Here is a 22,974-nt window from a genome sequence, read left to right as displayed (position 1 = left end):
TATTTGAACAGTGCTGCTCTCTGGCATTGCAGGCAGAGTTCACATTGGGACTGGGTTGGGTTCTTGTAAGTGATGCTTGCTGAGCTTACTTGAATGAACTGGTAATAAATGAATCATTGAACTCCAGAGAGTCCCAAGAAGCAAATTTCTTTGTTCTGTGGATTAGCTTTTTGTCTGTAGGTACAGTGAGTTGTTTCTGTTTGCAAAGGGGATCATGTGGGTGTATAGCATATAAAGGGAAAGTTACTTTTCCTTGCTTTCTTTATTTACTCTATCTTACAGATAAGATGTAAACAGACTATCTTGTGATAGGCTGTTACTGGCCTGGCAATTGGAGTTCAAAAGGAAAATGATGACTGGCTGGCATTCTATACTTATGTAAGGAGTATTTGTGTATCTTTTTCTTGCTCAGGTTGTCTCCTGCTGCATATTATGCTCAGAGGATGATCCAGTATCTTTCCCGGAGGGACAGTATTCGACAACGCTCTATGCGATATCAGCAAAACCGTCTCCGCTCTTCCTCCTCCTCTGCTTCCACTTCAGAGAACTCAAGCCCATCTGTGGAGGGAAATGATCTGGAATTTGAAGATTTTGAGTAAGTGTGTGTGCTGCCTAGCCCTCTTGCTTGTGTCTGTTGTCAGTACAGGACTGCTTTCTAGTTCCCAACTGTTCATCGACCAAAGACACCTTAGGCTTCTTGTCGGAACAGGTTAAATAATTCAATCAATAATTAGATTATTGATTGCTAAAATTAGGTCTTGTCATTTCTGTTAGGAAAATTAAGGATGTTGTAGACTGTCTTCAACACGTTAGGGTATCTCAACCACATTTAGAAGACTGGATAAATAAAGAAAACAAGAATCTTTTTCTCCAATGGAACAGATAGGGAACCAAGAGTTTGCTAGAGTTGTCAAATCTTGAGACAGAACGAGAGTCACTAAGAGGCTTTGCAAGACTTAGTTCTTTGGTCTAAGGCTATAGGAGACAGACAAACATGTCCTGTTGCTTTTTCTTGCTCTCTCTAGCTTTGTCAAATTAGCTGACATTCCTGGGATTGTCAGCTGGGGTTTTTTTGTTTGGTTTGGGATTTTTTTTTTAAATTTGGTGATTAAGGCTTATTCCTGTAAGGAGATAAAAAGGCCTCTTTTGTCAGTGAGGAATGGATCTGCATCCAAACCTTCGAACAGTATTTCTGTTAGCCACTGTATTTCCTTCTGTGGTTTTGCTGACAAACTTTTAAAGTCTGTTCTCCAGCATCTGCTTTTGGACTTCCAGTGATACCCAGCATAAAAATTTACTGCAAACCCTTTTTAAAAAAAGGAAGAGTATAGTAATGTATTCTTTAAGATGGCATGTAGACCAAAAGCTCAGGAATTTAGATTAAAATCCATTTTAGCAGCAAAGAGAATACGACCTTTCTAGCCTGTCTGCAGTAATTTCCTTTTAAATATGGGATTTTCCCTGAGTAGCCTCACTTATTTCGCTGAATTTCCCCAATTTGTGTATACTGTAATTAAAACATAGGATAATTCTGAGCATGGTTGTAGAAGCATTCTATGGTTATAGTATAGTAGGGAGGTGTGTTTGATGGGAGCTGTGAACTCCTCAAAAAAATCTGGGTTGTTATGTTGCAGCTGCCAGCAAAGGATGCTGTCAACTTCCCTACTATTTTAATTTGCACATTCACTTGCTGCAGTGGCACGTACTTGAGATGACATGTTGTTAAAGCTCCATGTCCTTTGTGACGGGGTGAAGTCCCTTTTATGAAGGACACTAGTCACACTAGCTATTCCCAAAAGCAAGATACTAATCCCTTTCTAACTTTTAAGTGGTGGTAAACTATTTTTTTCTTAGAAAGTTTTTCTGTGAAGCTGTCATTTCATGCTCCAGCAATTGAATATTCTGAAGTGCAGGGTGAGAGAATGTCTTTCCCTCTCATTGTGGCTTTATTTGTGTAAAATTTAGATGAGGGCCAATAAGCTATTAGGCAGTGGCTCTTCTGCGTTTTCTCAAGGATCTTTGTGGTCTGGAAGAGCAGAAGTACAGTGGCTGCTGGGCCTGTTTTTGTGAAGTGGGTGTGCTGCAAGCACAGACCTTACTATTTCCATTATTCCATTTTATTTGTCTGGGGCAGCTTGTTCTGCTGGAGAAGTAAAATGATGGCACGTTCTTCGTTCACAGAGCCAGGCAAATGCCTGTAGAAAAGTGTGTTCCCCTGCAGATAATGTTCACACAGTAAGAGCACCCAGTCAGGGAAGCAATTCAATCAGCCATACTCTGGTTGTCTTTCATTTCATACTGAGCAAAAAGAAGTGTTTATTCCTTAATGTGCAGTGTGTGAATTTGTTGGTTGAATATTTCATATCGAATTCTGGTGTGTGCACTCAAGACCTGCTGTCTTTACTTCCCTGCTTCATTATTTCTCTTGGCTGATTAGAGAGGGCCGCTGTGCGGGGGTCCCTAGAGCTGGAACTTCTTGTGACTCATTTGATTTCTTCTGCTGAGACTTCACAATTAAATGTCTCACAGAGTTCTTGCTTCTCCTTTCTGCTCCTGTATCCCTCCTTCCTTGCTTGTTCACCTGTGCAGTCACATACTGCTTCATGGGTGATTTTTCTCCCTGTGGTTTAGATGCTGTGGCTTCCCTGTGTCTCAAGATTGGATATAGGGAGGGTTGTTGCTGCTGTCTGCAGCTCATGCTTTTCTCCTGAAATACAGGGAACTTTTTTTTTCCCCAGAAAAGCCAGAAAATTGCCTTGGTACTTTATCTTTCCAATCTGGCTAATATAATTGGTAAATAATCTCTTTTAGTTTCCCAGAGATTAGGAGAAAGATGTAAATGACATTAGGCACCAGTTGGTTTTACTATGCATAGAGCACTGGGTAAGGAGTGAACCCTGTGCTTGTGCAGGATGCCTGGGAGACAAGCCTTCCTCTGCTTTCATATTTTGTGGGATTTAAAGGATTTTTTTCTCCTCAAAAATTCATTTTGTCTTTTTTCAGTTTTGTTTATCTAATGGCCTAGTAAAGGGCATGAAAAACTTGGCCTGTGCACTGTTTGTGTGCTTATGGCCTCTGAATTTAAGTTAAAGCCTCTCCTGTGTCTCAGTCAAGGGTGAATTCATCCGTATATACATTTAGTTTGTGATGACAATAGAAATAGTGTTGGTATAAGAATCTGAAGTAGTTTTTTTTTATAGGTGTTAGTAATATCCTTCTTTTACACCAGCTTTTATGGACAGGAGAGGAGGAGGGAGACACACTATACCTGTGTTTTTCAGTCTGATGAGATGTTCTCTCTCTACATGTGCTCCCTGTGTTTAACCTGTCACTGATGTCATCTTACTGCTTATTGAATGCAACTGTCAACTGTAAACTTAGTCATGTCTTCATAAAAGCATTTAATGCAGTTTGTAATATATATACGGATTGTAATATTAGGTTATTACCAGATAGATTGATATGAGTGGGTTTTAAGGTTAGCTTTAGTAGAATCCTAAGTTAAAATGAAAAAGCTTCCTGAGTTGTGGAATAAGAACCTCTGAATGAAGAATGTCATCACTTTGAGTCTTCCAGCATAACTAGCAAAAACAGATTCTTTATAGACAAATTATACAACTTGAACTTTTTAATTTCAAGTTCTTATTTGAGTATCTTATGTTTGCATCACATAGTAAATTTAGATTTTTAAAAGCTAAACTATTTTCTTTTGAGTTTTTCAAGAGTTTTGATTTGGTCTCTTCTATAGACTTTCTTTAGTCTAGAACAGCTTTTTGGTGTTAAAGACTGGGTGATGCTTCTAGGACTCTTTGGATAGTGCAATCTCCTTTCTTTCATTTGTAGTTCTGAATTTGTCACCATGATGAGAATGTGAAGGTGTTTCTGTAGGTGAATTTTGGCCATCTATGTCCCTTTTTGTCTGCAGTAACTATGGGAACAAATATGGAAATGCAGGTTTGTTTCGTCTGTCAGACTGAAAAAGCAGATATATAGGACAGTGCACCAGCTCTGAAAGCCTTCAGTACAGTTCAAAAAAGGTTTTCAAGCTAAGGCTGAAGGTGTGACCGTGGCTGACTCCTCTGACTCCTTTTGAGAGTGGGCTGCCTGACAGAATAAAAGTATGAGGGAGCTTGGAGATTACACTCTTTTCATGTCTCCAGCTTTTCCCTGTTCTGTTTCGTCCTTTTTCCTTCCTCATTGGAGGGTTTGTGCTGGCGTGGATCCACTCAGTTGTGCAATTGCCCCAGGCTAGGAAGGTCTTCATTGTGTCTCTATAACAAGATGGGTTTAACCTCACAGGCTGAAGTCTTGTTTTAGTGCTTCATCTGTTTAATTTCTTTTGAGACACCACGAGCATTCAGACAGAAAATATGAGAACTGTAGGCACTGGTTTACTGATACCCTAATAGACCTTCTAGTTTTGTTAGAAGCAGGCTCTTGCTTTGCAAAAGTGATTAATCACACAGAGAAAGCTTACAAGATTCAGAGTGATGTTATTTGGCTTTATTTGTCACTTTAAAATCCTTTTGTTTAAGGTACGTTCTAGACCAAGAGTTGTGGTTTCTCAGGTGAGCATCTTGCAAGGGTTTCCTTGTAAGTGCATAAGATACATGAGTATTTGTCATACTTGCCTCCTGCCATTTTTGGTTGCTTTATTGACACTGTCTTGGCAAGAACTGCCAAATCTAAATTCTTCCAGCAGCCTCTTGTCTTGAAAGGTTCTAGCATCTCAGCTTGCCAGCCAACTGCCACTGTAAAGCTGCAAGTCTTACTTCCAGTGTCTTCTATGTAATTTTCATTCATTTTGGAGAATCGTGTAGTAGATTCTTTTTGGCCTCTTTCATAGGTGAAATGTTTTGTTTGGGAGTCTGGTTTGTGTCATAGTTAGTGCTCCACTTCAAGCTGGTATTCTGGTTTGAATTTTGTGTTAAGAAAAGTGCATGTCTGATTAGACATTTGTGTGAGATATCCAGGCAATCACCCTTCTCCTGGAAGGTCTTCATTTAAAGTATATTTTGTTGTTGGCTTCTTTAGAAACCTTGACTGGGGCACTGATGCTTGACAATATTAATTCATAACTTTCTGGATGCAATTGTGTCTGAACTAACATTATGCAATGGGAGAGAAGAGGGAAGACAATGGCTATGGCAGTGTGGTTACTCAGTAGTGTCTGTTGGGGTAGTAGGTTTGGTTTTGGATTCTGTTCTCTCTATTGCTCCTCAAGTGGAACAGTGGAAGTGAGTTTCAAGCAGGGATTTGTGTGTTATGGTGAGAATAAGCACGTGGTTTGCTTGATGGCTGAGACAGAAAGATTTTGGAAAGTTTCAGTGAAGGGAGAGGTTGGAGATTGCCAGTTACTGAAATAACTTCTTTACCCTTGTGACGGAAGTCCACGTGTGTGTTTAAATCCAGTCTCTGCCTTTTCAGTCTGGCTCAGTATCACTGTTTGCTAGAGACACAGAGCAATGGGAGCACTAACCTGCAGCAGTGCAATCAATTCACTGTGCACCTTCTGACTTCCCTTAGCACACCAGCTACTGAGAGCACGTGGGTAGAACTGGGACTCTTTTTGTAAAGTCTTGATCTTTACTGTCCTCCTTCACGGCTGTCCACCATGCACTCATGTATTTCAGAGTGGTTTTTTTCCTTTCTGACAACCTTCAATTTCTTGAAAAAAAGGAACTTCTTCAAATAGTAGCCGGGTTTTCTTGGCAGGAGAAAGGAGAGATTGGAATGATTAAAGCTTTTTTGTGACACTTAAATTAAGCATAGTGCTTTTGATCTACAGCTACAGAATGCTGAGACAAGCTCTGTCATTGTGGAGACAGAAGTATGAGGAATCCCAGAGGTAAAGAAAGAGCTTTACTCTGTTAGGGGTCTGTAGGTTAAGGTGACGCCTTAACCTTGAATGAATGGGATGCCAAGTGTTAAGCTCTCATAGGACATAGTGAAGGTGCATAAGAGAGATGACTTGATCAGTGGTAACCTTTTTTTGTAGAGTTAGTGGTATCAAATCCAAACTACAAGATTTCTAAAAGCAATTAGGCTGGGGTTTTTAATTTTTCTCCTTGCCATCCTGATGTTTACGTCTGAAGTTAACAAAAGACATATAGGAGATGTGAGAATCTCAATAGTCTCTTCATGTCATGCAAGTGCGGATGGAAATGGATTTTTAGGATCCGTGACAGGTCAGTATACTGCAGAAAATGTAGCTTTTTTTCCTGGAGATATTAGATGGGACAGTTTATCTGTCTTTCTTGAGCATCTCCAGATAATATTCTTGCTAGCAATTTGCTGTTTGAGTTCACATACAGCAGGGTCACTATTTGTAAGTGTCTACCTTTGTTTCTTTCTTCCCAGAGCTCCTTTATCGGTTTTTTGTGTTTTTTTCATCTGCCTTTGTTTCTTGCCTCATATGGCACAGCATCATTGTTTTTGATGAAGATGGGCCTTTTCAAAACTGGCTTTCAAAGCAGATGCAAATGCATGTAACTTGGTGGTCACTTTCTGGGTTTTTTTTCTTCTCTGCTAGAGGTTTCTGAAGCAGTTACCGCTGGGATGTCACTTCCAGGTACACAGCAATTTATGTTAACTATATTCATCATCTTAAACACAGTTTCAGACTAAGAAAGTTACAAGTGCTGGATGAATGGGGGTGATACTGAATCTACTCTTTGTACTTAATTTTTCAGGGATAAGTTAGAGTGCTAGTTTGTCTTGTGATCTACTCATAGTAGCCTGCAGCTTCACTTTCCCTATTCTTTTAATCTTTATCTTTCATTAGTCTTTTGTATTCCCCTTATCTTGGTCAGAGTGTCTAGTAATGCTGCATGGATGCAGTGAACAGGCAGTAACTGTTTCCTTGCAGCAGTACTGCAGGGTTTTGCTGACCTCTCCAGCATAAAGTTGCTGTACCATTAAGTCACATTCCAGCAAGGCAAGTGTCTTCATATCAGGGTGGTGAAAGAATGCGTGCCTTTAGAAAGGTGGCAGTTGCGAGAAAAGCTCTGGTCACACTCCATGCTGTGGGTTGCCTGAGTCCATAGAAACAGTTTTGATGTCAAGATGGTACCTCTTGAGTTTTTCTGCCCAATCTAAACTCTCTCTGTTGTTTTCCTTTTGCTTTTATTTTACGTCTGTGCAACTCAGAAGTCAAACTGGGTCGCCTAGTAGGTGAAGTCTGGTGTTAATGAGAGTGATTAGGAAGCAAGCTGTTAGTGGTTTGTTGCTGGCCATGCAAAGCAGGTAGTGGTCTGCATTCTTGAAGCCCTTAGGTCCAACAGGTTTGCATTGCTTGTGAAATTATGGCTTCAGTTCTGTTTCCTTTGGAAGCAACAGTGCAATGTATTTTTTTAAAAAAGAGACAAAAGTTGGTGCCTCGCCAGCTTTGTCTGGCTGCTGATGTTTCTGCTTTCTAATGATTCACTGTAGCTATGAAGTATTTGGTCTTACTCTAAAACAACATCATCAATTTGTGAGCTCACCACACAGTGAGGTGATTAAAATAGAAATAACTGGATCATGCGCCTAGAAAAGTGTGCTTCATTCTAGTTCCAAATCAGTCTTTCTCTGAAGCAGTTAATCCTTGGCATTTTACAGGCAAGTACTGCTATTTCTCTTGACCTCTCATAGGTGGTGGTTTTCTGAAACACTTGATCTTCTGAAGTGCCATTTTTAATCTTGTAAATACATTTTCCCCTGAACGGTGCTCTGAGAGGTAATCAAGGCTGGGGGATTTGTTTCTCTCTGGCCAGCAGAGCCATTAGTAACTGAGCAGTCTGCTGTTTTATGGGAAGTTATAGTTGATAAATAGATACATATTTTCTCTGGAGTTCCTTTAAAAAAGCTCCTAGTGAGAGACTGGTATTTCAGCCTTCAGAAGAACATAGAATGATGGAAAGGCTTGGGTGACTTGGCTAACTTCTTTATCAATTAACTGTATTAAAAATCTATTCTAGTTTCTGTCTCTCCAGCTGGCCACCATCACTCTTTGTAGTTTCTCTATTTTTATTCTTCGATTGTTTTTGGCTTCCAGTGTTACACTTAGGACTTCGCTCCACAGTCATACATTTAGTGCTAGGAAAGTCTTTTTGTGTAACAAATGCACTTTTTCTTGTTTTTCTTGTTTCTCTTGTTTCTTCTTGTTTCCTTTGGTTCCGCCTTAAGTACTTCTCCTTCAGTAATGGTCACATCCTTCAAAGATGGGTGTATAAATGTATAACTTTTATTTTTACCTGATTATGTATGATCTTTTAGATATACTTTAAAAGAACCATGTGGTAGTAATTTTAATGTCTGTGAATGTCAATATTTGTACCCTTTTTGACAGAACTTATTCTCCTGACTTCCTTCTTTGTATCTACTTGTGGAATTAACTCTCTGCTTAGATAAGTTAGCTGTCTTTAATGTTCAGTCTTTAACATAATCCTGGTTTTGGGTGAGATACACTTGTCCCCAGAGCCAGAATTAGAGTGGTCCCCTTTTCCTGGTTTGAATTTGTAACTTCTCCAAGACTTGAGGATTGTGAGTAAAGTAGCACATACTGTATGGAACTTTTATTTTTGAATAAGATTCTAGTCCAGCTGATCCAGGAGATAGTGTTTTAGCTACTATGCCCCTATGCAGAATTACAACCAGCTTGCAGTGTGGCTTTTCCTTTTGTCTTCTAGTATGCCTGTATCTCACTAAAATATTCAGAATGATAATGTTTTATTTATTTTGTGTTTACCTCTTAATTTTGAGAGGCTTATTTACTAGAAGTGCTCCCATTTTTCTCTAAATTAATTTCTGTTAGATGCTCAGGATCTTGCAGCATCAGACAGATAAAAACTAAAGTGTTAATATCTGGTATTTGCTGCTCCTCTCCGTGGTGAAGCTAGTAGCTAACTTTCTGTCTTAGCATTCCCAACAATGTCTGTTACCTTACCCATCAGGATGCTGCTGGAAAGCAATCAACATGTTCGTAGAACCACCAGCAAAAGTAATGTCCCCTTCATCATTTTTTTCCTACTTCTATACCCTTTGTAAAACTTCATCTTGTAGTACTGTGTAACTCCAGAAGAGTACACTCTTCTAAAGGTAGGGATCATCTGTTTTCTTCCCAATCAGCAATGAATCCTGTGAAGTGGATGGCAGGATTTCAGGATCTGCTTCTGCTTTAGTATGACTAGTTTAATATGACAGCTTCCAGGAACCCTCTTTAGAGGACTTGCAGTCAGACCTGAGCAACCACTAAAGCCAAATAAGTTTGCAGTGCCTGGTAACCTCCTCTGAGCTCTTGATAGGGCCTTTGGTCTTCTCCTGCCCTCTGTCCCATCTCCTCTGAGTAACCTACTGCAATTAACAAAAAAAAATATAGCAAGTCAGTACAGATAGTTCACATTTTCTCAAACTTCAAAGTGCTTCAAACATTGGATTTTTTCTGCTACATGAAGATGCTGTAAATTCCAGTGTCAACCTTTAAGGACAGTAGTAGGTGCCACTCAAACAATTATTTAGCATTTCTATTGTATGTGAGGGTCTAACCCCTGCAAGTCAAATAGATTTAGCATTTTAAATTGGATTGCACAAAATGTGATAAAATGCTGAAAAAATGAAACAATTGGCTTGGTGAGACATAATTTGATTCTTCTGAACTTACATGGCTTACTGGTGCTGGCTTTGGTAATTAAATGGCTTTTCAAAATGGTCATTGTTGACCTAATTCTGTTGGCAGTGTAGTCAGTGGGAGTTTTAATATTGACTACAATGGGAACAGTTAGACCAACAGATTGCATTAGAAATCCCATGCTGTGTGTTTAATTTCACTTCCTGATACAACAATCTCTAAATATTAAAGTGAATTCTTGCCAAGACAAAAAAGCAGAACATGGCGCTTTTTTGGTCCTTACTGTCTTCTGTATCCACTGTTATTAATGCAGTAGCCAAGTTACCAGATGAAAAAGAAATCCTTTTTCTCCAAAATTCAGGATCCAAAATTTCGTATCTCTTTCTCTGTTTTCATAGCTGGCGTTGCTGGTCTGTTAAATTTACATTGGTCAATTATTGTCAATTTTTCTCTCAACAAGCAAAATAGAAGAAAAATCCAAGGGGATTTGACTGTCTTGTCCAATTTAGGATAAACTTGCAACCTTCTTATGCCCTATTAAATGTCTGTAATTCTCCTGAATGTTTCAGAATTGCTTTCTTTTCTTGCTCCATTGTAGGTTAGCGTTAATACTATTTCTCCCCTACCAACTTTTATTCTCCACATCACTGTTCTGATATGTCCCACCCTGGTATTTGAATAAATGAAAACAGCCTGAATTTTGAGCCAGACCTTAACCAAGTTATTTTGACCATTTCTTGGTTCTTGCAGTTTTCCTGCTGAGACAAATTAGTGTGTTAATAAGTAGAGTATTACGTTTCCCTTGTCACTTTGCTATGGTTTATTTCATTTTCTTTAGCAAGGTTATTGAATTGCTTTATAGAGCAGGCTTTTTTTTTGTGTAGACACAGACACACACACTGGGGGATTTGCTTTCCACTTCTGCAGGTAATATTAATTAAACTATCCACTGTGAATCATTAGCTAATGAATCTGTAGGTAGTTGACACTAAATAGAAAGTAGAGCATTAGATCTTCATCAGTACTGTAGGGAGCCTTGGAAACTTCTCATTTCTTGCTGGAGTGCTTCATGCAATGTGCTAACATCTGCTCTCCTCCCTTTGTCAAAAGGTTGTATCTAGTACAGAAATAAAACAAAGTGCCACTCCTTTTCACTCATCTGTAGGGTGTTTTTTATTTTCCTTTTTAGAGGGTGCAGAAATAATCTTCAGCTAGCACCAGGGTAATATCAGATGTTCCAGCTTTGCAACACTAGACTAGACACTCTTGCATGTAGTTGTTGAGCATGGGAGTTTAGATATAAATGACTCTATAAATTAGTAATTCAGTGTAATGTTTAGTAATAGTCTTCTTTACCCCAGGGTACTGTGTCTTACACTTCTACTTACAGTAAATAGGAATTCTAGCATTTTTGGAGGATAGCCACTGTTCCTTACTCCCTGCAGTCTGAGTTTTAGGGCAGATGCTGTTGGAACGTGGGTTTTAATTTTTTTAGGGGATGTTTTTTCCATATTGTCAGGAAATTGTGTGCACAGTAAATAAATAAAGAAGTACAGGATGGACTTCTCACATCAGAAAGTTGCCTTGGTTAGAAAATGTGTCTGAAAATGTTTTTGTGGATACTAAGACCTGTGGCTGCTGTCAGTTAAAAAATCTTGAACAATTAATTCCTTTAGGTCTCTTGATTTAGCCTGTAGACTTTGCCCTTTTATCTCCTTTTGTTTGCTGGAGCTAATTCCTCATTCCTTTTGAAACCTGCTGCAGAGATTCTCTTCAGCTGGAGAGTTCTGTAGAGTGTAGTCCTGCTCTTGTTCCTCTTGCTGATATTTATCCATTTCAATATCTTCCAGTTCAAGTAAACGTCCAAAGCAAATGCAAACCCTGAAAACGGTTTTGTTGCTTTTGTCCCAGGGTTGCATATCAGTGTTGTTTCAAAAGCTGCTACATGGGGGTTTTTTTAAAGTATTTCTTGTCTTCTGCTAGCTCTTCCTATGTGTGGCAGGATCTGGAACATGACACTTCTTTTTCCTTTGGCCTTTTCTCTGTAACAACAAAAGTTGATATGTCAGCACTTAAGTTTGCAGGATTCCTTCTGTTATTGATGTGCACCTTAATAGGCTGGAGGCCTGAGATAAAAGAAGAGCAGTAGCTTTTGCACTTCTGATCTCGGGAGCCCTACTGGTTACACAAAATCCTGAGGGTGAGGTGCGGCTTTGGCTGTGAACTGCAAAGGCTGCTTCTGCAGTGGGAGGAGAAATGGAAGCTTTGAGCTTGGATTTAGATTTGATTTTGGTGAAATAGCTTGAAATGCTAACGAGCTTTGCAGAAGAACCTCTGCTTTTGTGTTCCTGGGTTCCTCAAGTGTGTGGGAAACAGCCACGTAATAGACTTTCTTCTCAGCCCACGTTTCTTGCTCACTGACTTTAAAAAAGCAAAATGAAAAATAATTATAAAATGCACAGCTTGGTGGAGTGGGTTAGAAATGTGCTGCTAGTGTGTTGCATAAGGAATATTTAGTTTCCTAGTGATTTCAAGGCTCTGCAACTAATATCCTCCCCACAACTGCTTGGGAAGGAGACAAGGCTGCAATTACAGATGGGGATTTGGAATGCAGGGAGAGCAGACTTGTTACTTGTGCAAGGTCATACGGAGAGTAAATTTCTGAACAGAGAAGAAAGCACTGTCAAGGTCTCTTTCAGAACTCCAGAGTCACTAATGGAGGCTCATTATTTTCCTTGCAGTTTTAGTGCTGTATAATTGCAGTTCCCCTTGTGGCCTAGGAATGCAGTATCAGGAATTTTGTGTGATTGGGATTCTGAAGGTCCTTCAGTTTGACCTCCTCTTTGTTGTACAGCTATCATTACAAAAATCAGTCTGGGCCACCAGTGAGTTTGTCTAGTTCCTATCTTGAGACTTACAAGGATAGCAGCTCTGCAGCCTTTCTGTGAAGCCTGGTCAGTGTTGTGCTGCCTTCCTGGGGAGGTGCTTTCCTTTGTCTGCTGCAGGACAGGGGATGCTAGATCATTTCCCCTCATTCCCCAAGGCCCAGACATTTATTGTGAAACAGAATGAGATGTTGTTAAGGAGGTGCACTTTTGTTTGATATCACCTAACATTTCTGATTCAACTGGAAAAGCTTATGAGAAGTGAGATAGTTTTAAGATCTGATTGATGGCCCTTGAACCGGACCTTCAGGGAAGGAACACAAGAGTACTCGGCTGATTATGCTCTTTTGCCTGCACTTCTGAGGATGAAAATGTGAACTTTAACAGATCTTTTGACTAACAGAAGGTTCTCAGGAGTGGGGTGAGCTTGCCATTTGCTCTCCTGGTCAAAATTCTGAGGTTTCTCTTTCGTTTGCTCAGGTGCTGACATTGATTCATTGACTCTCTGTGGTTTTGTTGATACTTTTGAGGCATTGTCAAGCAGTGAAGAAAGAGGACTTTAAGGTTACTCTTATGTGAAACTGTCAAGAGGATTTGGCAGTTACTTGTACGAATTTGGAACATTGGAAGCATAAGAACCATTGAATCTCTGTAGCACACTCAGGTTGACTAGGTGACGTCATTGGTGTTTTGTTTCCTCGGAAAATAACTTTTATTACTTAGTATTTTTAATGTAAAATAATTTTCTTTCTTTTGCTGAAGGGACAACGGAGACCGATCCAGGCACCGAGCTCCCCGGAATGCCCGCATGTCTGCACCGTCGCTGGGGCGCTTTGTCCCAAGGTAAGGCACCTGTGTGTAAGAGCAAAAGGTGTGGAAATCCTGCAGCTGCCAGTTGCACTACAGCTTCCTGGTGCTTTCAGGTAGATTCCTTTTCTTGCACAGGGCTTCTTTATCCTTGGTTTGCAGTTCCTGGGACTCCTAGGATGGCATGTTAGTATGAGCTGCTCATCCTGTGATGTTTGAAAGATAGCATGGTCTTAGTGCTTTTTACTTACAGGTTGGGGTCACAGTGTGAAGGCAGAATAAGAGGAGAAAAGAACCTGTTCAGAGCGTGCTGGTTTGAGGTTAGGAAACTATTGTGGGAGGTAGAGGATTTGTTTAGTGCTGATCTTTGCAGCCACGTTGGTCAGAGGAGGATCTAATATGTAATTTACTTCTTGTTTGAAGCAGGGAAGTGGTTGGCTGAGCAGAGGATTCCAGCCTTCCCTCTACTGTAGTCTGCTGGAATGTAGCTGTATTTCCTCAAAGTAATTGCAGTTGCTCTTCAGGGCTGTAGTACACAGGATGGCTTTCTCCATGTTTTACTCTTTGTTTTGCAGACGTTTCTTGCTGCCGGAGTACTTGCCTTATGCTGGGATTTTCCATGAGCGGGGACAGCCTGGCTTGGCCACCCATTCCTCTGTCAACAGGGTCTTGGCAGGTAATGAGATTTCCTTGTTTGCAGTAGTCATGTATATTAGTGGTGTTTTCTCATGAATCTGAGCAGAGAAGGATTGATGAGGAAAATCAATTCCAATTTTTGAGGTTCTATATAAGTTGTCTGAAGCAAGAGAAAGGACATTTGGATTGATGTAGTAAGCTGTCATTCAAGTGCTTGAGTATTGCAGATTCCATGCTTCAGGTATATGTGTGGAAGTGTCTGCTTAAACTGGGGACGGGTGTTAACAATTCTCCCTTTATTTAACTTCTTCCCCTGTTCTTAGATGTCTTTTTTTAAACAACCTGACAGACTAATGATCAGCTTGCTGCAGGTCCTTCTAATTGAATTATAGGGTGCCTTGTTCATGTTCCGGCTAGGAAGATGCACACAAGGCAATGTGGGATTCAATTAGGATCTTAATAAGTGCATATTAAAAACCTCAGCTGCCACACATACAGCGCACAGGCATTTGGGAGCCTTAGAGGGCAAGCGGAGGTGGGAAGGGAGGTGGGGGAAAGAGGAGGAGGAGTATGGCAGTCTGGCAGTTCATGAATGAGATGGTTATAGATGACACATATCTTGAGGGTGAGTCTTTTTTGGCTGGGTCTGAGATGCTCTGTAATTAACCCCATGCGGGGGAGTGATTTTGGAGCTTGGGGAAGAACACGAGATGATGTATGGACAGGTAGGTTGGGATGTGGTTTTCCTCCTTCCTTAAGGTAATTACAGGACCATCACTGAAAGGAGTGCTGAAAGCTTTCTCATGAGGCTGCATGACCCTTTACCCTATGCCAAGGCACAATCAACTATGCCTAAGCCAGTTTTTGACAGGATTTATTTCACCTGTTTTTATTGGAGTTTTCCCATTCATTTTGGGGTAGAACTGTTGCTGGTTTTGCAATGCTGGTTTAGTCCAGCAGTGGTCTTGTCTTTGGTAATAGATTTCCATCATCTTCCAGACTTCCGTCTCCCTGGACATTTTGGGTTGAGTGGTTCCTAGTGCAGTTGCAATAATCGTAAGAACTCAGCCAAAGTCTCATCCAAAGCACCTCTGCTTGTATCCCTTAGGAAACGGTGGAGCTAACCTGCAGCGTTAGCTGACGCACGCGCTTGCCTGTGCTTGCTGCCTGTGTGGGCTTTGGCTGTTGGCACGTGGAAGCAGCACAGTGGCAGATAATTACTTGCTGCCAGGCAACACTGCAGAGCTCTTGTGTCACCCAGCTTTGCTGGAGACACCTGCCTTCATCCCTCCTCCAGGCTTTCTTGCAGTTTGCCCGTTCCCTTGTGGCTGGGAAATAGCCTGGCTTCTTCATCTACCCTTCTTGGGGAATTTGAGCCCCAAAACACACATGCTTGCTGTTTCTTGCATTTATGCCAAGAATGACAAAGGAAGGCAGAAACTGTAATCATGGGAGTTTCAAAAAACAAGATCAGTCTTTTCTGTGTGATGCTGTGCTGAGCCTTCATATGGCAAGGTTTGTTGGCTCTGGCAGTGTCGCAGAACCTCACACTGGAATGGCTGGGACTCTACAGTAAAGGCTTTTATTGACTTAAATATAAAATTAATTCTTCCAGTAGCTGCTTGTGTGATGTTGTTTTAATATTTGGTTTATTTTACCCATGCTTTCAGCTTTCCAAGTGTTTTTTTACATCCATGCTCAAAAATTTATTCATATGTTGTAGAAGAAAGGAGAGTTGAAATTGCAAATACTAGGTGGAGGCATGACAGGCAAGAACTAGAAGATGAGATTGCAATTGTGGAATAGTCAGAGAATTTCTTACACTCATTATATTGGTCAGCAACGTTGTCATTTTCAGTATCGTTATTTCAGAGCCATTGAAAGTTACAGCACTGATAGTATACTTTCCTTTATATTTAGCCTGTGCCAAGGCTTGTGGTAGCTCTTTCTTCAGTATTATGGTGAAAAACCTCTATTCAAACTCGACAGTACTTTAATCCTGGTCTGGCAGGTATGGGTGAGGTTGACAGCCTTGGCTGAGGAAAATATCAATCATCTATTTTCCCATTAACACAGGCTAATCTAAGCTTGAATGCTTTGAATCGCTTCATTCTACCATGTATCCAGACTGTCATTTTTGAATTATGTTTAAATGCAAAAATGCCAAATGTATTTCTTATGTAACCTCTCCAGCATTTGAGAAGAGATATCAAAAAACCCCTGTATTACTAACCTGACAATTTTCTAAAAACTGACAGTAGGCTTCTGTGATCAAGTATGAGTGAGGGCTGCTGTTTGGGAAAATACATCCAATTATACTTCTGCTCCCGTCCACTGCCCCATTTACTGCTATATGCTGAGAGGAAATCAAAGAAGCAGATGGAGGTGTTAGTGTGTGAATTACTGTGGTGTGCTGACTAAATTTCTTAATGTCAGAGCTCTTGCTGTCAGGTTCTGTCCGTTTACTTTCAGCTCTCCACTTTATGTGAACAGCTTTCTGTTGTTTCAGTGTTGTTCTCAGGCGAGCGTCATGCAGAAAATCGCTGCACGCTAGGGAAGACCGCCTTGAGACTAAATCCTTAGAGTCAAGTTTAATGAACCCCTAAAAACTCCAGGTTATCTGTGCAGATGGACTGGTACTGCGGAGAAGTGGGTTGGGCAGAACGACTTAACACACCCGGCAGTGCTTAGGTCAAGTCAGAGCCCTTTGTACTTTGTGCTAATCAGGGGACTGGTGGCCATCCCTGCACCAAGGCACTTCCAGGACAAGCATGGGAAAGGTGGCAGCAGATGGGGAGAGTAGGTGGGAGCCCAGGGGGAGAATGAGGTGATACCAGTCAACATGACAGACACAGAGATCTCCATGCCAGCAGCCTAATTTGCATGGAGCACTGGAACAGCAACTCCAGTAGCACCTGCCTGCCTTCTTATTTCCTGGTGCGGTTCAGATCTCTTAGCTGATACAGAATGCTGCATCACTGTGCTTTCTGGCACCAAGTAAAACACCCTGTGAAAATATATTACATCAACATTGTTACCTTTAGCATTGAAACTTGTAATCACACCAAAAAGTGTTGGTAGTTTGACAAGTTATATTTTTCTGTAAAGTCTGCGTTGATTGGCAGTAATTACACTGTCCTCCTTTAATCCTTTATTAACTGATTCTTATATCAGCTTGTTCATTATTTTGTCTGGAATCAATGTCAGGTTGACAAGACTGACAGTCTCATCCTATTTCAACCTTTTAAAATACTGGTATAACACTAGCATATTTTTAAGTCTTCCATATTCCCCTTTATTTCAAGACTCATCAAGCAACCTGAGAGTTCACTTGGCAGCTCTTTTAAGGCTCTTGGCAGTGTGGGCTGCAAGCCACCCTCTGCACTCTCCTCTCCTTGGTGAACTGCCCTAAGTGATGGAGTTGTGGTCTCCAAGGAAACATCCATACAGTGAAAGCTGGTTGAAGTGGTTGTTCGCTAAAGTGGTAATGAAAGCAGTATATATACTTTGGTTTCTCACTTCGTATGGCTGATTGATTGCATGTGGCAATATAGGTGGAAGACTGCATCTTGGGGACATTTCAGGCTGAGTCTCTTTGGTTCTCTGCCATTTGCGAGCCAACAGAGTGGGGGGTTGATTTTTGGTTACGTTTTCTTTTTCCTTCTTTTTCTTTAATTGTTTTTTTCTTCTACACTTCCCAGGAGATACCAAAGAGATATTCTGGGGGATGAGGTTACACCTTTTCTAGTGGGAGTTAGTACTGCTGCAAAGCTCAGCAGCATTAAAACATCCAAGGAACACACAGCTCAGTATTGTGTTTACTACCTCCTACTGCTTCTTTGAAATGTTTCTGCAAGCTGGCTGTTTCTGCCCACTGTTTTGTTTGCATTTGTTGTTTGTTTCTTTCGTTCATTTATTTGTTGGTTTTGGTTTGGTCTTCTTTTTTTTTCTTTTTTTTTTAATAAATTTCTATTTGTCCTAAGTTGCATTGCGAAGCAGGACACTGTTAAGTTGTGATGGCCAAGTTATAGATTTTTTTGGGCATTTTTTTAAGATAACAGACCAGGATGTCCATTTTAATATATTTTTTTAAATCAGTAGATTTAAAAAAAAAGGTCTACATCATTGCCACTGAAGTGCTTGTGACCTCTTGCTCCCCTCTGCGAACTTTTGCCTCAGGCTTTATAGTAACTGACTGCTTTGGGATGGACAGAGACATGCTAATGGTACAGTGAAACAAAGAAGGCTTTAGTTTCAGTTCAGTGGAAGCTTAGGGGAAGAAGAGAATCTGTGTTTCCCAAGGAACTTTGAAGGAGGCTTTAAAAATTGACACAAATGCTATTTTGTTGGCATTTCTGTTACTCATTAGGAGATCTGCAAATGAAAGTTTATGGTAGAGTTACCTAGCTTTGTGAAATGCTTTGTCTGCCCTCACTTTGTTTTAATAGGCTTCTATTCAGTTATGTGTATCTCAACAAACAAAATATTTTTCCTTGTGTGGTCATAGGTCATGTTTATCTGTTCTGGCTTTGCCACCAGACTTTTATCTGTTTAAACACATTCCAGCACAGTTGCTCTGAGTCTTCCACCTTCTGGGGAGATCCAGATTCAGCAGGGCTTAAGGGTTGAATGATATAAAATCTGTATTTACAGTTCCTGAGTGATTTTGTTGCTATCTTGGGGTAATAAATTCAGACCAGAGAATGAGCTCTTACATGTAGTCGAAGAATGAGCTTGATTACAGATTTTTCCATATCCCACACCTATTCAGGTTATAGCTGCCACAAGAGCAATAATGGTTCTGCTTTGGACATCTCTGCTGGAATTGCCAAAGCAAGCTGTCTGTAGCCTTGTTACACTGGGCTGGGGCTGAAGCTATTGATGGAGCTAAGAATCAGTTGATCCCTTTAATGGGAGTCTAGAATTTCAAAGTGTGAAGTTTGGCTGTTGTTTTCCCAAAATACCATTAACTATGCTGTTCTTCAAAGCTTTACTTCCTGGGAGAATTCAAAGTCACGTGTCTTCTGGTGAATTTCTATACTTCAGCCAGCAACTACTAACACACAATTGTTAGAGTGTACGAAGTTTCATCATGGTGAAAATTAGCTAAGATGGATAAATGCCATCCTCCTGGGACAGGAAGAATGTGATTGAGCACGTGGTAGTTCTCCTAATAAGAATTACGGCGATGGCCTCTCACCAGTGACATGAACTAGTTAAGGCGTCTCCTGGTGCACATTCCCAATCTGTTAATCACTCTAGCTGTATTTAGGGCTAATGTTCACAAGTGAATGGCTCTAACCTAAAGCCAGCTCAGTGGGTATTGGTGAGCCTGTGGTACATGCAGCTGCATAGCTGCACTTAACCCTACAGTAACCTTTCGCTTCTGCTCTACTGATAGAAGTGATCACAATAAAAGGCTTCTTAGCCTTCAAAACCACATTGAAGGCAGATCTCCAGTTCCTCTGGCATTTTAGGCATGATTGCCTCCTGTGGCTCAAGTTGTCTTGACCCAGTTCTGTTCTGTCATCCACAGTATGCTGTTAATTCTGTTTTGAGATTATCCCATCCCTCAAATGTGCTTGTAGTGATGCACGGCTGTACAGGGTAAGACCAATAACTTGGGAGCTCTAGAAGGCCAGCAGAAGTTGATGGGAAGACACATTGCCAGTTGTCTCTGATGTACCTGTGTTTTTCTCAGTATTAGTAGTTATGTATTTTCTGTACAGTTCCCTGAGATTTGAGTGTTATCCTGAATCTGTACCTTCAGCTGTCCATCACTGGCTTATTGATATTGGCTTGCTTCTGCCTTTTCATCCGAGACAACTGTGTGAATTTGAATTAGTGTCCTGATCTAATCCTGATTTTCACAGTAGACAGTTATGTAGAATAATAGAATCAATAAACATAGCTGTGTGACTTTCTATGCTGCGTGTTTCTGTTATAAGTCTATTTGGTACTGCTAAATATGGAAAGTTGTGAACCTTTGAGTAACTTTATTTTTATGGTCTTTCTGAGGCTTAAAATATGCCTCAGATTCTTCTGCGACTTGAGAGCTATAGATACCTGTGACCTTCATCACAGACTTGAGAACAGTTTATAATTTCTGTTAAATTGCAGCCTTTCATGCGGAAATGTAAGGAAGAGAAGAGGCTGTGTGGCTGAATTGCGAACGAATTAACTTCTTACAGGAGGGAATGATAGAGAGGATCCCTTCATGGGACTGGTGGGAGGTATCCTCGGAGATGTTGATTTCCTCAGCATGATACTTAAGCCTCTGAAGACAGTAGGATTTTGGAAATGTGTCGAAGGCTTTAATTACATGACATCCTCTTATCTAAGTGTTGTTCACTTATAAATTTTCTTTGTGTGTTCTCAAAACACACTTTCAGCCCTTGAGCTTTCACAAAGGTTAGCTGCTGCACCTTGGCTCTTACCTGCCTTTGTCTCTCACCAGCTGGTGTTTTCCTAGATCAGCCTTCAATCGTGGAAGTTTTAGTGTTGCTGCTCAATTACAGTAGGGTAATTGATCATAAATCCTGGTAGTTTGGTGTCATATGTGCAGAATAAGCTCATATACTGTGAGTTAACTTCCTCGTCATGTAAGATCCCTTCTTGACTTCCAGTTCACGGATTCTGTAACTGTGGCTACAGGATTATACCCCATCACGATTATGGTCAGAAGGTGAACTTCTTAGCACACATTCTTCATATGAAATCGCTCTTCCACAAGAGAGAAGACAGTTTGTTAATGCTAAAAAAATCTAGTCTAGGAAACAACTTGTAATACACAGCTTTGGTGACACTGGGATCAGATTGCTGCTCCACAGATGCTACATTGTTCCTAGCAGGTCCATCTTTATAGTACTTCAGTAATTCTTCCCTGTATTGCAAGACACCGGTGAGTTTGTTTTTTCCGGCTCTGTGCTTTAATTGGCAGTCCAGCTGCCTCTTTTCTGGTGCTGTAATCTATGTCATCCTGTATGTTGTACCTTGGCACAGTGGAGGCTGATAGGTAGTTGATGCAATTAGCCTTTGAATGACCCTATGGGCACGCTTCTGAAATGCTGGTCCAGTGTTAAAATCCCCCAGAATTGTTCCTAAGCTGATGGCGTTATTTTTGATGCAGATAAATACACCTCTGAGCTAAAAAGGATTTAGTTCTGTCTCCCTAGATGTCTCCTGAAAGTTCATGATAGGTAGTGTTAAGAGAAAGCCAATAATATATGCATTTATATGATGGAAGAGATTGTGTGTTGTTTCCAGCCAGCCTTTCCCTCACATCCAAAATACCAAATTCTGTAAGGAGAGTCTGAGCAGTTACTCATCCTTATTTTTGATGTCCACTCCTGCTGTACACTGTCATACACAAAAAGCATAAACAGCCAGAAAGTATCAGGGTACTTTCTGATTGGGATAACTTTAATCTGACTCCCTGCTTATTATGCCCTGCTTGCTCTGTGTCTCTGTTCACTTGCATCTTCCACTTAGCAACAGATGTGCTCTGTGGTCACAAAGACTTCTCTGTTTACATTTGTGAACAGGTACAGTGAATTCCTTGGTTGGGACATTAAGAGTGCATAGCACTAGAGATTGTAGGGATGAACTTGCATCACAGCCCTTGTAAGATGTTATCCCCTATTTGGTTCCCAAGACTAGAACACTCTAAAGGCTTGAGTGATTCCTAAGTCAGTTTAATTTCTGGAATAAATTTTGTGTATCAGTGTCTTTGTATGTAATGAACTTTCATACCTGAGAACTGGAGATTTTCCATGAGTCTCTTAAATATCGCCCAGTAAAGGGGAGCTAAAGAGTCAAAATCATGCTATTAGCCCTGTAAAGCCTGCTATTGCTCAGACCTTTTTGTTCTTGTCTTCTCTTTATGCTTTTGTAGCTCAAGCCGTAGTTTATCGCAATCTGCTAAGTCTGGGAATGTGTTAATTGAGAGGACTGTGAGTCAACTTGAAATAAGAATCCACAGCTATATGCACTATGGGATGTATTTATGCTGTAATTTTGGGGTCAGCTGACTTGGGAGGCCAAGCTTCCTGTATAGTTAGCAGAGAAAAAGAAGCCTCTGCTCTGAGGATTCACCTGAAGCGAGCTGAAATAAGGTGCTCTGAATCTTCTGTGGAGCTGCCAGTGTATTTAACATTGTTTAGATAGAGAGTTTTGGAAGAGTACTTTTCTGCTGTGGGTCACTTAGATGCCTAAAATTAGGCAGGCTACATCCTGCTGTGATGGCAGAAAGGATATTATCTAGAAGAGGAGATCTTCATTCGTCTCTTGGATGGTGGATCAGAGTGCACCCGCAGCAAAACTGGGAGGAGTAGGTGATGAACCAGAAAGTTATGCTGCTGTTCAGAGGGACTTTCATAGACTGGGAAATGGACCAGCAGATCTCATTAAGTTCAGTGAAGAGAGATGCCAAGTCCGACACCTGGGGGAGAATGACCCTACGCACCAGTAGAGTCTGTGGACTTATGTCTGGAAAGCAGCTTTGCAATGAATGACCTGGGGGTTCTGTGGACAGCAAATTGAACATGAGCCAGCAAATGCGCCCTTCAGAAATTAAGGCCATCAGTGTACTGTGTTGAATTAGGAAGAGCATTGCCAGCAGATTGAGGCAGGTGATCCTTTTCTTCAGGCCTGGTAAGGACATGTTTGTAGTACTTAGTCCAGTTCTGGACCCCAGTGCAAGAAAGGTGTGGATATACTGGAGTAAGTGCAGTGAGGGGCCACAAAGATGAGTAAGAGTATATAGACTGACCTGAGAGAATAGGCTGAGAGAGACACCCTAGAACTCTTCAGCCTGAAGAAGAGCAGCCTTGGATTGGATCTTGACAATATGTATAAATAACTCAGGGAATGAAGGGAGCCAGATTCTTTTCTGGGATGCCCATTGAAAGGACAAAGGGCAATGGACACAAATTGAAATTCCATTTGAACTCAAGAAAACTTTTTCTTTCTGTGAGAGCGGTCAAATTCTGGAACAGTTTGCCTGTGGAGGCTATGAGGTCTCTATCTTTGGAGATATCC

The 22,974-nt window shown here is 40.8% G+C and overlaps 1 protein-coding gene across 8 annotated transcripts in view; it reads left to right on the top strand.

Annotated features, from left to right (window-relative positions):
- Positions 1 to 22,974, top strand: part of AMBRA1 (autophagy and beclin 1 regulator 1) — a 125,814-nt gene that overhangs the window by 36,827 nt on the left and 66,013 nt on the right. For 7 of the 8 annotated variants that reach the window (XM_040067359.1, XM_058421025.1, XM_040067361.2 and 4 more), the window contains 3 exons: positions 413 to 595; positions 13,252 to 13,335; positions 13,875 to 13,975. In XM_040067359.1, coding sequence (XP_039923293.1) covers positions 413 to 595; positions 13,252 to 13,335; positions 13,875 to 13,975 — 368 coding nt within the window. The remainder of the gene's footprint in view (positions 1 to 412; positions 596 to 13,251; positions 13,336 to 13,874; positions 13,976 to 22,974) is intronic. The other variant, XM_040067362.1, reaches the window with a different exon arrangement.

Source organism: Hirundo rustica, chromosome 6 (assembly GCF_015227805.2).
Source record: "Hirundo rustica isolate bHirRus1 chromosome 6, bHirRus1.pri.v3, whole genome shotgun sequence".
Lineage (NCBI taxonomy): Eukaryota > Metazoa > Chordata > Aves > Passeriformes > Hirundinidae > Hirundo > Hirundo rustica.
This window is presented reverse-complemented; position numbering and strand designations above follow the sequence as displayed.